The 15,186-nt window shown below is 39.1% G+C and overlaps 1 protein-coding gene across 1 annotated transcript in view; it reads left to right on the top strand.

Annotated features, from left to right (window-relative positions):
- Positions 1-15,186, top strand: part of poe (E3 ubiquitin-protein ligase-like protein poe) — a 230,217-nt gene that overhangs the window by 125,032 nt on the left and 89,999 nt on the right. Inside the window, exons 47-57 of the mRNA XM_071676253.1 lie at positions 259-375; positions 489-835; positions 4,645-4,812; positions 6,996-7,154; positions 7,929-8,070; positions 8,300-8,473; positions 10,097-10,428; positions 11,198-11,383; positions 12,210-12,364; positions 13,250-13,388; positions 14,421-14,521. Coding sequence (XP_071532354.1) covers positions 259-375; positions 489-835; positions 4,645-4,812; positions 6,996-7,154; positions 7,929-8,070; positions 8,300-8,473; positions 10,097-10,428; positions 11,198-11,383; positions 12,210-12,364; positions 13,250-13,388; positions 14,421-14,521 — 2,020 coding nt within the window. The remainder of the gene's footprint in view (positions 1-258; positions 376-488; positions 836-4,644; positions 4,813-6,995; positions 7,155-7,928; positions 8,071-8,299; positions 8,474-10,096; positions 10,429-11,197; positions 11,384-12,209; positions 12,365-13,249; positions 13,389-14,420; positions 14,522-15,186) is intronic.

The raw sequence follows: 15,186 nt of genomic DNA, 5'->3' as shown, positions 1-15,186 counted from the left end.
TCCATTAGTTTTGCATTTAATAAAAAAGTTTCATTGATTTAAATTGATAGTAGATCAGCCTCTTAAGATATGAAGGAATGATGGAAAAAGTATAGTCACCTAAGGATACAGCAGACTAAATCAGACAATCCTTGAGTTAGCACTCTTGATATGTCTGAAATATTTTTCTTGTGCTTTTTGATTGTTCATGATAAGTAGTAAATTCATATTATTACTGTTTGTGTGAAATGTGTAGGAGGTTGATACATGTGTCTGTAGGTGTTGGTGTAGATGAAACTGAAAAGCCTGCAACAGTCCAACAAGAAGCTACTGGAGCTGCCTTGGTTGAGCCACCATTTGAAGGAGCTGAAGCTGCTGAGCCAATTGCTGAACCAGGTTAGTTACTCTGAAAGTTATGAATTATCTTTACAAATTTGCCATGTTCAAAAAATTTAGCTTTTAACCTATAAAGATTTTATGTGAAATTTAAATTATATCTGTTTTGAAAGGTGGTGGTGGTGATGGCCTCGAGGCTCTAGGAGTTTTAGGTGGTGGTGGCAGTAGTGGTGGTTTATCACTAAGAGGAGCATTAATGGGAGGTATGCTTGACCTTCCTGCTGATGATGATGATGCCATGATGGAGCTGGCCATAGCACTTTCCTTACACGAAGAACAAGGTCAGGCCCCAGCTGATATAGTAAACTTGCACTCAAGCTTGCAAGGCCTGGTCGGTGGGCTGCCAGGCTTGCATCGCCTCCAAGGATTGAGTGGTCAAGTGCTGCATAGCTTGCAAGTGTTAGCTGCTGGAGGGATGCCAGGAGGAAATGCCCAAGCTAGTGCACAAGAGGTACAGCAGGTTAGACTCAAATTTTTGTTTCATCATATTTTTGTTTCATTTATACTATAGCAGCTCTTGTCTTGTGGAGTAGGAAGATGAAATAATTTCCACAAAAAAAAAAACCTTGTCTGCCCCCTTACAATATCCGAGACGATACATGGCTATGGTTTGTTGTGGGTATAAGCACATGATGCTCTCAAGGTGAAATCATCATATGTTTGGTCACTGAGACTGTCTCTCACATTGTGAGCACCAGCAGCCTGACTCAGTGTACCTTAGGCTGTCTTTAGGAAGGATGTTCTTTCTTTAATCCTCCTGGCTGCCATGTCATTTTCGGAATTTTATTTCTAGACACTATTTCTTCCACATCCATCAAAATGTTTGGCTTTTGCTTTTTTAAGGAGGATAAAACCTGAATTTGCTCCTGGAAGTATGGAAATATGGGTACATATGAGATTTCTAGGTGCACAGGGCATGGAGAATGCATGATCAAGCTGCTGCTTGCTGGTGCTCTTGAGCTTCCTGACATCATCATTCAACCACAAACCTATCCCTGGTCCCCCAAGGAAGACTAAGAGACATACAGATATCTAACTAAGATGAGAAGTATTGAAGTAAGACAGCCTTTTGGCAGCCAGACTCGAGAATCCCATCCAAAACTTCCTTGAAATGTCTCTTAAAGAGTCTCTCCCAAGCCAGTTGCCAAGCCCTGATTTACAAAGGAAATGGAATGCAAAAGGACTTGCATTTGCAAAGAAATACATGGGCTGGAGTGAGCAATGGTGGAGCAAGGTGATTTTTCTAATGAGAGTTCCTTCAAGTGTGTGCAGTTGAGGTAGGGAAGGGGGAGAAGGTAGGAGGGTGCCAGCCAGTGTGACTCGCATTTCACAGTGAATACTATGAAATATGCAGATAATGTGATGATCTCTGTTTGATTTAGTGGCACAATGGGTAGGGGAAGGTTGTTTGATTTAGTGGTACAATGGGTAGGGGAAGGTTGTACTTCTTCCCTCAAAACACCACAATGAATGGAGAGCAACACATTAAAGTGCTGGAGAACCATTTGCATCCTTTTGGTAAGGTTTATGGTTGTTACCACTGAAGGCAGGATAGTGCCCCCTGCCATAAGGCAGGAAAGGTGATGAATTGATTATCAGAGAAAAACATTCAACTTTTAGATTAGACTGGAAACTCCCCAGACCTTAATCCAGTTAAGAACTGCTGGAACCAGATGAAATTCGAACTTGCCGCCTGCAGCACCTCATCAGTGCCTCACCTCTTTCAAGAGATCTAAGACCCAATTGACCCAAAACATGAACTTTGAGTACTTTAGGAACCTTGCCAGTTCCTTGTCCAGACATTTGCAGTTGGTAATCATAGCCAAAGGAAAGATGACAGAGAAATAAAATGGAAGTGTGATGCTCTTTGAAAATATTTTTGGGGTAGACAAGGTTTATTGCAGATACTGTATGTATTTTTTTCATATATTTTACCATTTCCTGCCTAAGCAAACTAGCATCAAGAACAGTCAAAATAACGCTCTCATTTGTTTACATCCACTCCTTAACTGTTATGTATAATGTACCAAAATTGGAGGCCTCTGTCCACAACCATGTCCCTGAAAACTTCATATTCCCTGGATCATCCCTGACAGTATGTCATCCTCTGTTTACCACATTGCTCCATTTTGCTTTGTGCCTAGCACTCCTTACACCCTTCAGCTATTCAGGCCCAGAACCTTCATTAAGATTACTTAATACTGGTGAAAGAGTTACACATTGCCATATTAAATTTCTGAGTATAAGTCTTCATTGAATTGAAATAAACGCAGACCTTTATAGACAATTTTAGATCATCTTTCACTCCATCCTTCCACCTCGTTGTTGGTTCCCCCCTTTCTTTTGCCACTCATTTCTCTAACTTAGTTGTACCCTTCTTATGTCCAAACCATTTCAGTACTTCCTGATTAGCTCTCTTTTACATACTCCTCTTCATACTATGCCTCTGTCTTACTCTATCTTTCCTTGCTCAATTAATAATTTCATTTCCCTCATATGCACCCATTCCTTTTCATCCATTCAACACCAAGACTGTTATACCATCAAATATATCCATCTTCACCTTACTTATAGACAGTGACCTCTCTTTTCCCACATTCATCTCTCCTTATCCCATAGCTCACTTCAACTCCCATGGTAATATTCGCTGCCATATTCTTTCCTAGGTATTTAAGATGCACGTTCTCATGTAAGTTTTCTTCATTCAGTAGTCTCTCTCTCTCTCTCTCTCTCTCTCTCTCTCTCTCTCTCTCTCTCTCTCTCTCTCTCTCTCTCTCTCTCTCTCTCTCTCCCCCCAAAAAAAAAAAAAAAAAAAAAAAGTTGCTGTTCCCCACTTCAGCAAAGTAGCACTAGGAAGGGTTGAAGAAAGGCAGTGTTCGCTAACATCCAAAAAAATACCTGTTGCAGTTTCCCACATTAGCGAGGTAGCACCAGGAAGAGTCAAAGAAAGGCCGCATTTACTCGCATCTATTCTCTAGCTTTCATATGCAATGCACTGAAACCACAGTCCTCTTATCCACAACCAGGCATTACAGATGTTTTCATTGTTTCCCCCATACCCGGGTTTAGTCCATTTACAACATGTCAACATCATTGGAAAACATAAGAAAAAACAATTCTGTTCCTCTGATTGTCAGCAAAAGATATTTATAACTATCAATATCTCCCGTGCCTGTGCTCTTTAGGAACTCTCTTAAGGGGTGACCCTCAGCAAAAGTCTCTGAATAAGTGATGGACTCTAGTGTCACTTCTTAGTTTTTGGTATCTCACCCTTAAATGGCTACTGGCAGAGGGCAACTCTAGGACAGTGTTCTCAAGATAGTTATTGCACTCCCCCATGTTGTGCCACATCTCAGATGTGATCATATATATATATGTGTGGTTGAGAGAGCAGAAGAGGGTGTTTTGAAATGGTTTGGTCGCATGGAGAGAATGAGTGAGGAAAGATTGACCTAGAGATATATGTGTCAGAGGTGGAGGAAACGAGGAGAAGTGGGAGACCAAATTGGAGGTGGAAAGGTGGAATGAAAAAGATTTTGAGTGATCCGGGCCTGAACATGCAGGAGAGTGAAAGGCGTGCAAGGAATAGAGTGAATTGGAACGATGTGGTATACCGGGGTTGACGTGCTGTCAGGGGATTGAACCAGGGCATGTGAAGCATCTGGGGTAAACCATCGAAAGTTCTGTGAGGCCTGGATATGGAAAGGGAGCTGTGGTTTCGATGCATTATACAAGACAGCTAGAGACTGAGTGTGAACAAATATGGCCTTTGTTGTCTTTTCCTAGTGCAACCTCGCACACATGCAGGGGGAGGGGACTGTCATTTCAAGTGTGGCGGGGTGGCAACAGGAATGAATAAGGGCAGACAGTATGAATTATGTACATGTGTATATATGTATATGTCTGTGTAAGTATATATATGTATACGTTGAGATGTGTAGGTATGTATATATGTGCGTGTAAGGACGTGTATGTATATACATGTGTATGTGTGTGGGTTGGGCCATTCTTTTGTCTGTTTCCTTGTGCTACCTCGCTTATGCGGGAGACGGCAGCAAAGTATGATAAGATAAATAAATAAAACTTTATAACATAATTTTATATCTTAAACTCACAGCATTCCATTGTAACACACGAAAATGTGATATTTATTGAATTTTCCCTTTCATTACTAGTCATTATTATCATTTGATGATCTTTTCATTGTTAAGATAATTCTTAGGATTTATAATCATGTGATAATCTTTTCTTTGTTAAAATAATTCCTAGGATGGTGGAGATGAACCTGAAGGTGTTGATGGTGAGGGAGGTGATGGACAAGAGAATGGTCACTACTCGGACACAACTGCCTCTGCCAATGGATCAGATGATGATGATGGTGATGGATCAACAGCTGCCACCGATGGTTCCAATTTGAGGGCCTCACCTGCTGAGCATGTAAGGGAAGTTTTGTTGTAATTTACTTACTTTGATTAACCAATAAAAAAAGTGTTAGCTTTGAATTATGTATTTACATTACACTCTAACTTCTATCTGTCTTTCTGTCTATATCTCTGATGCCTGTCCCTTATTTTATGCATTGGCAGTACTGTTATGTGTGAGGATATTGATGCCAATGTTTGGAGAACTTGCCATTCTGTTGTCAAAGCACAACATAACCCACCTATCTGTATGTCCCTGTTGTTTTAAGAAGCAAGGAACACTTTTAAGAATATTATCCCTGAACCCCTGAAATCAAAGTGTTAGGGGGGGAAAGTGAAAATGCCTGGAATGTCTGATGCCCACACCATTCGGCACATTTCCTGCAGAAATAAGAAACACTTTGGAGTGCTAGGTGGAGGAATTTTAGGCCCTGGATGAAGTGATTACAAAAATTTAACAACAGCTGGGTTGTGGTGGCTATGTGAGCCTGTGGGCTGTAGTTTCCAATGGCCTGGTTGACCTGCATCCCAGCTGAGCAATCTAGACTCAGCATAGGCTGTTCAGGTAAAAGACTCAGAAGTCAGTGCAAGGAAAATACAAGGTCTCATCAGTCCGTTGTTGATCTGTTTTGAATCTGGGTTTGTATTCTCTCTCTCTCTCTCTCTCTCTCTCTCTCTCTCTCTCTCTCTCTCTCTCTCTCTCTCATTTTGCCCTTGTAATGGCATCCAGCGTGTGTCAAAAGATCCTATGATGATTTTAGTGTTGGTTGTTTTAAGGAATGAGAGTCCATTGTGCTTATGATTTTGAAGAATGTAGAAATGTGCTCAAGTTATAGAAGGATAAGTCAGTGTACAACAAGTGTGGATATTTTGATGTTAGATCTGCAAGGATTTATTACATGAAGAAGCATTGTTGCAAGTTGCTTAAGTTCTTTGCTGAAAGTGATGTTATTAATGGTATTGCTAAGCCCAGAACAATGCATTGGGCAAGATTACTGAACTTTGGTACACTTATGTATAAATAGTTTAAGCAACTCTATAGTGAAATTGTATCCATTTCTTGCCCCATTCTAATGGAAAAGGGCAAACATTCTCATCATCATAGATTAGAGATTATTTAGCCTTACTGGATCACTGATTAAAGTTTTTAGTTCATAACATTTTCCTGAAAATAAAGAGGTGAGAAGTTGTCTTCAGATAAGTAAGATTACAGGATTCAGGGAGTATCATCTTGTTCAAATCACAACCATAACAGAGCAGAGAATGCATCGGTGCTAATTTCCTCTTTCTTTTTCTGCCATGCTTATTCACAGTATCTTGTATTAGTTACTTCCAGTTTGAAGATACTGAATCCATAATTTTCATTTAGTCATATCATACAGTTTTGTATGCACTGGAGGAGCTATGTGATGGGGGATGCATGGGGATAAGGGAGAAAGAATACTATGCTAGTATTCTCTCTGCTGAAGAAGGCAAGTAAAAGTGGTGAGAGTGGGGACTGGAAGTCCTCCTATCATTTCAGTTTCTGAAATTTGGAACAGGAGCAAAGCAAGAAGGGCCATCATTCTTGAAGGCTTAGCCGAGGTTTTGAAAGTGCATGAGTGTAATCGAATAAGAAGGGAGAGGGAGGTAGGATTTTTGAGAAGAGAAACCTGGATCTTGTAGCTGTGAGTGAATTTGAGCTCAAGGGTAGGGGGAAGAATGGTTTGGAGATGTCTTTGGGTGAGTTAGGGTAAGAGTAAAGGAAAGATTGGCACTTGTGCTGAAGGAGTTTTGATGATGTATGGAAAACTTTAAGGAAGCGAGTCCAATTTATAATCCTGAATCACTGGGAAGTCCATTTGATTAATGTTTTGATTTAGATTACATTTTCCAGAAATGCATTAGTAAAGTCAAATGCAGACTTCTGTTTATGACTTACATGTGTTGAAAATATGCCTTTACTGAACTCATTTTTTTTTATTTTACTCATCTGTGTATCAGCCCATCACCTCCATTCTCATTTGGGTGAGGTGGATAGGTGAATATGTACAGGCATGGGTTCCTATGCCCAAGTCTGCCAGGCTGGCACAAGGCAGAGAATGCCCAGTTTCCCTACTGCGGTTGTGATTTGAATTTTTGCCATTTGTAAATAGATTCTTTGCTATTTTAGTCGGTGCTATTTATTTAGTGTACTAAGTTTAATCATATTGATTTAAGGCTGGAAGTGCTGGAAGCGAATCTGGTGGATCTGTTGTAGAGAGTTTAGGCGGTGAACACAATGTGTCTGGTCGGAGTTCAGCTTATGGTGACACGGGACATGAATCAGGACCAGCAGCCCTACGTGAAGTAGCGGCAGTTTTACCTTCCACATTACAGGTGAGTTGGACTTAACATTTTGTCATGTAATCCTGATTAGTACTTATTACAAAGGTCTAGGACCTCTTAAAATTGTTTTGAAAGATTCTGAAATAGTAAGTGGAAGAATACTGAGGTAGTAATTTAATCTGTGTTGACATATACAAGAATGTTTAAAGGGTATAGATAGTACAATGCATTGGAAAAGATTTAGCGAGGGTGGCTGGAGCTCAGTGGAAAGGCAAGCCAAGGCTGAGATGGTTTGGAGATATGGAAAGATGAGTGAAGAAAGGTTGACAAAGAGGATATATGTGTCAAAAGTGGAGGGATCAAGGAGAACAGAGCAACCAACTTGGAGGTGGAGATATGGAGTGAAAAAGATTTTGTGTGATCTGGGCTTGTACATGCAGAAGGATGAAAGATGTGCATGGGATAGAGTGAACTGGAATGATGTGATGTTCTGGGGTTAACATACTGCCAGTGGACTGAACCAGGGGATTTGAAGCATCAAGGATAAACCATGGAAAGTTCATTGGGGCCTGGTTATAGATAGGGAGCTGAGACTTTGGTGCTGTGCACTTGAGAATGGATGTGAATGAATGTGGTCTTTCTTAATCTGTTCCTGGCGCTACCTCGCTAACATGGAAAACTGCGATCAAGCATGAAAAATGAGTTCACCAAATGATGTCAGGTCATCCATGAATGAACAGATTAAGTATAGCACTCATGTCTGCAGCTTATTGGGTTTTTGAAAGTAATTCATGCACTTAAAAAATGCATTTCATTCTTCTGTAGGGCGAGTTGGTAGAGGAGGAACTTCCTGATGGTGGGGTTGGGCTGCATGCACTTCGCTTGGCTCTTCTTGATGCTCTTGTTCACCGTATTCCCTCTCTGTCTTCTGTTGGGGGAGTCACAACAATACCATTCTTTCAGGTGAGTATATTTTAGCATTAAAGCAAAACATGTATATACCATAGAGAGTTGCGTGTTTTGTATAATTGTCACTGTTGAAACTTCAGTTACCTTTTCATTTGCAGAGCTGAAGAAATTGTATTTTGGTTTATTTCAAATTATATTTCCTTTGATGCTTTCACAAGGTGGCACTTGTATCATAGATTCTTAAAACTTTCCAATTTTCATTGACTTTATATATTTTCTTAACCAAGGTCTATTGATGTTAACTTCTGACCTTGATGGCAATGACCCTCGTGATAGAACAAGTTTGGATGCAGTTCTGACTGCTCTTGTTACCCAGCTAAATATGAGCAGTATTGATATATCAACTGTCTCGGAACGCACGGCTAGCAAGGAAGTCCAGCTCGTCGTAATGAGATTACTCAGTAAGTTCACTTCACCAAATGTGTTTTAGCATTCCTTTTGGCATAGATTTTCATCACATTCTTAATAGTTTTTACTTTTCATATCTTGGAACTTTTCACCTGACTTATCAGTTGAAGGCTTTGCTAGACAACAGACACCAAGGGAAGTCCCAAGAAATTTACTAATGTAGTAGACTGATAAACAGCCCTACCTATAGGCTCTGTTGAGTCAGACCAGTATTTGTAATGACCCATTTGTTAGGTATGATGAGGAAGCTCTTAACTCATAGGGTTCCATCTCTTGAACTTTTTTTACTGTCATACACCTTTTTAAAAAGTTTTGTATACTTTCTGCTTTTATTATCCCTTCACTTAGCTTAATCGCATATATCCTGAACTCTGAATACTTTAGAATGACATCTTTGCATCTTTTTTAACAAGTTTCTTTCTTGACATAATTTTGATATTCTCTTTTATCTTCCAAAGAACTGTTCAGTGTGGACGTTTTTAATTTGATTTAGGATTACGAAAGATATGATCAAGCATTACCACATTCTTTTCTTCTCCATGGTGGACAAAATCTTCACTTCTGACTTCTAGTAACCCAGCTCTCATTGTGAAGGTTTTCTCTATTTTTGCCTCCCTTTCCCTCTCCTCTGTGATTAAACTTGTATGTTTAATAGTGGTAACCAGACTTAAGATATATATTCTTTATTTGTTAAAAGGAGAGTTGATTGAACAGTGATGTGTAGATGTGTATTTCATACATGTTTGTTAGGTTTCAGTAAGGTAATGAAGGATGTTTATGGAGATTCTTGGTTGTGGAGAATTTTAAAGTTTAAAGTAAAGTTGTACAGAGTACCATTTGTGGCTTGCAATATTTTGGCTTGCTATGAAGTGATGGTAAGGTTATATGCGTAAGAAGGATGAGGTTATAAATGTTGCCGTTTCCACTAATTATTAATTCTTCTTAAAGAGGGTTTTGATTTTGTGTTATGTTGTTTTTGCAACATTCGCAAAAAAAAGTGTTTGGAGAAAAGGCTTACTTTGCTCCATTTCCACCTTTGGGTACATGGGGGAAAGTTCCATAGGTAAGGCTTGGCGAGAGAGGGGCAGAACTGCACAGTGAAAAAGCTATTGAAGATTAGAAGTTGTTTAGGTGATATTATTGTACATTGGATAAGTGATCAGTTTACGGAATGAATTGGATCATTGGTACACAGTTATTTATTGCTTAATGAACATTTGCTTAGTGATAATTTTGTTTGAAGACCTCGGTGTTATAGGTTATAGATTTTTGTTGAACATCCACTAGATTTAACAAGCAAAAGTGATGAGTTACTCATTGTGTGAAACAAAAATTTTCATCATATCTACCATTTATTTTTCTACTAGCTGGGCAGGTGCAGAAGTATAAAGTCCCAGCTGAATGTCAGGATATTGATAAACGTAGTATTTTGTTGCCCCTGATTTCTCAAAACTTTTGACAAAAAAGATGATTCACTGAATTTTGTGTAATATTTGGTTTTGTTCTTTATCTTTGTTTGTAGTCATTTTGCAATCTGATAACTCCTTCCATATAAAGTCAGACAGAGAGCCATTTGTTTATTAGAATTGGTTTAAATGTCTTTTTAATTACCTCAGGTGTGATGATGTCGCGTAGCAAATCAGGGGCCCGACCAAGTAGTGAGAGCTCCAGTGTTATCCCTCAGGCTACAGCTAGCTGTCTGGTACGCTCAGGAGCAATGGACCACTGCTTGATCCTCCTCAAGGCCTTATTAGAATACTGGCGGGCTTCATCAAAAGAGCAGAATGGTACTGTTATTGGAGCTGGGTTGTTAAAGCCACGCCCCATCACTCAGCCTCCAGATATGTCACCATTTTTCTTGCGGCAATATGTCAAGGGTCATGCTCATGATGTATTTGCAGCTTTCCCTCACTTGCTGACTGAGATGGTTCTGAGACTGCCATACCAGGTAGGAAAGATTCTATATCTAGTTGATGCATCATATGGCCAATTACTGCTCTCTGCACAGATGAGGTCTGTTAGGGTGGTGCTTCAGCCCATCTGGCTCTTGAATGCTCAGTGACATAATAAAGTGAATTCTCCTTAATGCTCAAGTGTGTGTCTGTGTGTGTGTATGTCTGTCTGTGTACATATTTAAAGAAAATTCTCCTTTATACTAAAATATATGTATGTGTTGTCTGCTTGCTTGTCAGTGGATGCATTTTTGTCTGCATAATAGCTCAAGAACAATAAGTGTTAGAAGGTTTGTACTAACACTGTAGGTACTTTCTGAGGAGGAGACAGACTGATTAGATATAGTGGCACAGTTGCATAGATTTGCATTTTATTTTGGAAAATGATTCTTTTAGCTGAATTTATAATTCAGGAGTGCTCATTGATGAGTTTAAAAATTTTTGCAAAGTAGTGAGCTCATAAGTTTTGTTTTTCCTTACCACTATATGTAGCTCATGACAGGGCAATAAGCAATATGAAGGCCTTGTGTTTCTTCAGTTACTGTAGCTGTATCATTGATAAGTGAAGAAATACACTTATCATTTCCCCATGACAAGAGTTGCATGGTTCACAGTTCTTAGAGTTACATGTGAACTTCCTTCACTCTTTCCATTATGTTTATTAATTTTGAGCAGATTTACAGCTTGTTCATTATGACTATATATAGAGTAATTATATACTAATTTGAAAATTACAAGTTTTCTTGTTGCATGCTATTTTAACAGATGAAGAAGCTTGGAGAAGGTGGTCAATTTGAACCAGCATGGTCTCATTATCTTTGTGAGTATATGATGACCCAGCAGACTCCAGTTGTGCGAAGACAAGTTAGAAAGCTGCTGCTCTTTATATGTGGCCACAAGGATCGATACCGTCAGATGAGAGACATGCATGCACTTGATTATCATATAAAGGTAGGTGTTTATGGCATATGTAACCAATATGTTAGAGTTCGGCTTAGAAGGCAAAAAGTATTTGTTGCCCCATAGCAACAGTTTTGTTTTTATGCACAACAGAAAGCCAAGGAAATATGCTGTAAACTTTCTACTTGATTTTATTGGTGTCTGTATTTTCTCTCTTCATTTAACTTCCCCTGTAAGTTGCACTTTCCTGTTTCAGCCCCTTTAACTTTATTTTTATTTCTTGTATTCACATTTCTAGTTCTTTACCATATTAGGGTTTGTGCATGATTCTCATTTTTTCATGAAAAATTTGTGCCATTACAAAGAATTTTGATGGTGCTAATATTCTCTATGTAGATTGTTCGTTATGTAAAGATTATGAAAAATGGTACAGTGGGCCTAAAAAAAAAAGCTGACAAAAGATATGAGTTTTGTCAGTTAAAGGCAAACCTATTTATCACCATCATACAGTCTAACAAACCCTTCCCAACCCTCTCTTAGACTGCACATCATGCACATTGCCAGTTATGTTCTTTCTTACCTGGAACATGTAGATCATGCTTTTATCTGCTGTCTTTACCTGTATTTGCCATGCATATTTATGATTATCTTTTTTTCATGGAAGTATTTGCTGCAGAGGCACATAATCCTTGAAATGTTTCATCTTGATCATTTTCATATGGGACTACAGATTTACCAATAATTCCTCCAACTTTAATCCTTATCATACTTTATTCACACCATGTAAATGGAGATAGAAAGAAATAGATTGTGCAATCCTTAGTAGGGCTCTTATCATGTACAGATTTTTTCCCCAAGAAGTTAATCTGTTTTACAGGATGTGAAGGTGTTATGTGCACAAGGAGGATTTAGTTTCTCTGGTGGATCTTGTATGACTCCCATCAGTCTTCCCTATGATTCCCTCATTCAGCTGATTGAACACCTGAAGTCTTGCGTGGACATTGCCTCCTCACGCACACCAAATTGGCAAAAGTAAGTTGCAAAAAATGCCTTTTTTATTAAACTGTATTATTAACATTATGCTTATTTTGACATTTGTCTAGTTTTTGGTGTAATTGTTCATATTTTTGTGTGTGGTCATTGGGCAAGTGCTATAAGTCCTCCTTTTTGTCCTTGCCTGTCATTTCTTATGGTTGTGTTGTTGTAAATAGGAGGGAGGGTGTATCTGGATGCGAGTCTGGTTTCTGGATGAGGGCCATGTGAATGTTGTGTTTTCTTAGTTGAATATTTGATTGTTTCTGATGCCATTGGCAGTGAGTTGCATTATGTTTTAGTTTGCCATTGGGGTTTTATGGAGTAGAATTGTGTTTTGCTAAGAGTGAGAGAGTGCTTTTTTTAATATTGGGTGTTTGTGCTGGAGGTGAGGGGGAATTTGTGATTCGGTTTGGGGTTTGCTGTCTGTGTGGTTGCTGCATTCCAGTTTCTAAGGAAAGTGTGCAGTGGAGGTGATATCACTGAGTGCAGTTGAAGCATCTGATGGAGTGGTGCTTTTTGGTGATATGCATTTCTCAATGTGGGCAGAGGTATGCAATTTACGAACAGCATTTTGCATCATAAGAATTTATATTATATTGCCAGCATGAGAGGAGAGAATGTCCTAGTGTTGGAGGGTACTCTCTGATTCCCCATTTATGCCTTCCGTAGTTCCATCTGCTTCCATTTTCACTCCCATTTACCCAAAACGTTTCACTTCCGCAGTAGAATAAAAAGTGTAAATAAGTATTATTAAACATCTGCTTCATCTAGATCCTTCCATAGATACTTGAGATTCTTCATACTCCACCATCAGATGTTTATATTTATAAGACTATAGGATGCAGATTCCTTGAATTTTTTCATAATTCGATATTATGGCAGGTACTGTATGAAGGATGAGAGTGTACTTGGGTTCTTGATGGAGGTGTCTTGCCTGTTGGAAGAAGGTGTGGCTCCAACAGTACTTCAGTTGCTACAAGCAGCACTTTGTCCACCTTCCAAGAGTTCTGATAGTAATAAGGTGAGACATATTTATATTTTGTGTATATGAAACTTCATTTTAGTAAATCTATTAGTTTTACCTCTGAATTTTCATTTAGCATTTATTTTGTGGCTCTTGGATGTAGTACAGAAGGATTCCTCATGCAAACCAGTCTCTGTATTCCATGGTCTCTGCTATATATTTCTCCAAATCAAAACATCCTTCTACCATGTATGAAATATGTGAAGAGGGTGTGCTGAAATGGTTTAGGCATATGGAGAGGATGAGTCAGTTGTGTTGAAATTGTTTGGGTATATGGAGAGGATAAGCCAGGAAGTGATGACTAAGAGAGTATACATGTCAAAAATAGAAGGAATTAGGAAAAGGGGAACTAAGGAGGAGAGGGAAGGGTAGAGTTAAAGATGCTTTGAAGACTCAGGGCCTGAACTTGCTGTAGGATGCAAGGCATACAAGGGATAAAGTGAAATGGAGTTGTATGGTTTACAGGAGTCAGCACAGTCAAAGGGCTGAACCAGGGCATATGGAGCAGTTAGGAGAAACCACAGAGAGGTCCCTTAGGCCCAATTGTAGATGGGGCATTTGGTTTCAATGCATTGCACATGACAGCTAGAGAGTGGATGTAAGTGAACGAGGCCATTTCTTTACGTGTTCATAGTGCTACTTACCAATATAGGAAATGTTGAGATTGAATGGAAAAAGAAAAATAACCCCTGGAACCCTTTTACAGAGCTCTTGCAGATTCAAGGCTGTGCCACAATCATTACACCGAATTAGTGGACAACTTTGAAATGTAAATCTCCTTGGCAAGTTTGTACCATGGTTTGTCCATGGCCAGTGATACTTTCTTGCTGAAGGTGAATTTATGTGTGTGTTATAACCAAGTACAGATGTATTCTTGTAACACTTATCAGATTTATTGATTGATTTTTTCTTTACTTGCAGAGCTTTGTTAAAACTGTCTTATCCCAAAAATGTAGATAGATTGAGGTAAGCATGTTGAAAAAAAGATGCGTGTTTTTTTTATAATATGGCTACTTATCTGTATTATAGGGCTCGGGAAGCAGTACAAAGAGAGCATCAAGTGCAGATAGTGAGGGGGAGAGTCGTGGTGAAGAAGCTCATTGTGCTGTACTTGTAGCACAGATTAACAGGTGAAGCTTCTTGTGACAAGAATATAAATAAGATAACTCTTAGTATGCTGCAGGAATTTTGATTATGTCATTGTCTTTTTTATGTTTAATTTGAAAGCGTTGAAAGCTTAAGAGGAATAGATTTTCCTTTTTGATGCCTTTTTTCTTCTTTCTGTAAGGGTCAGGTTGGTTAAGGTAGATCTGAGGTCACTCCTTTTTGATATATGCTATACCTTCTCCAGGTGTGTGTGTGTCTTCATTTGCACACATCCATTCATGTAAGAATCACTGAAACCATAGCGTACCATCCATAGCTAAGCTCCACATGGTTCTCTGTGACTGCTTCATATGCCCTGCTTGGCCTCTTCACAGCAAGTTGCCCCCTCCTGTACCATAACACTCCATTTCATCCTGATCCATGCCTGCCATTCACACTCTTGAATGATCAGGTCCTAGTTCCCAAAAGTTTTCTTCACTTTATCCTTGGTTTCCCCTTCCCTTTCCTTCCTGAGCCTCTGACTTGTACATTCTTTTAGTCAGTCAATCTTTGTTGATCCTCTCCATATGTCTATACTATTTTAGCACACCCTGGCCAGTTCTCTCAGAGTTGGACTACTTTTACTAACACATCTCTCTTATACAGTCAATCCGTATTTGATTGGTCCACCTCACACCACACATCATCC

Source organism: Panulirus ornatus, chromosome 22 (assembly GCF_036320965.1).
Source record: "Panulirus ornatus isolate Po-2019 chromosome 22, ASM3632096v1, whole genome shotgun sequence".
NCBI lineage: Eukaryota > Metazoa > Arthropoda > Malacostraca > Decapoda > Palinuridae > Panulirus > Panulirus ornatus.
The sequence above is the reverse complement of the archived record's forward strand: the minus strand, read 5'-3'. Positions and strand labels throughout refer to the sequence as shown.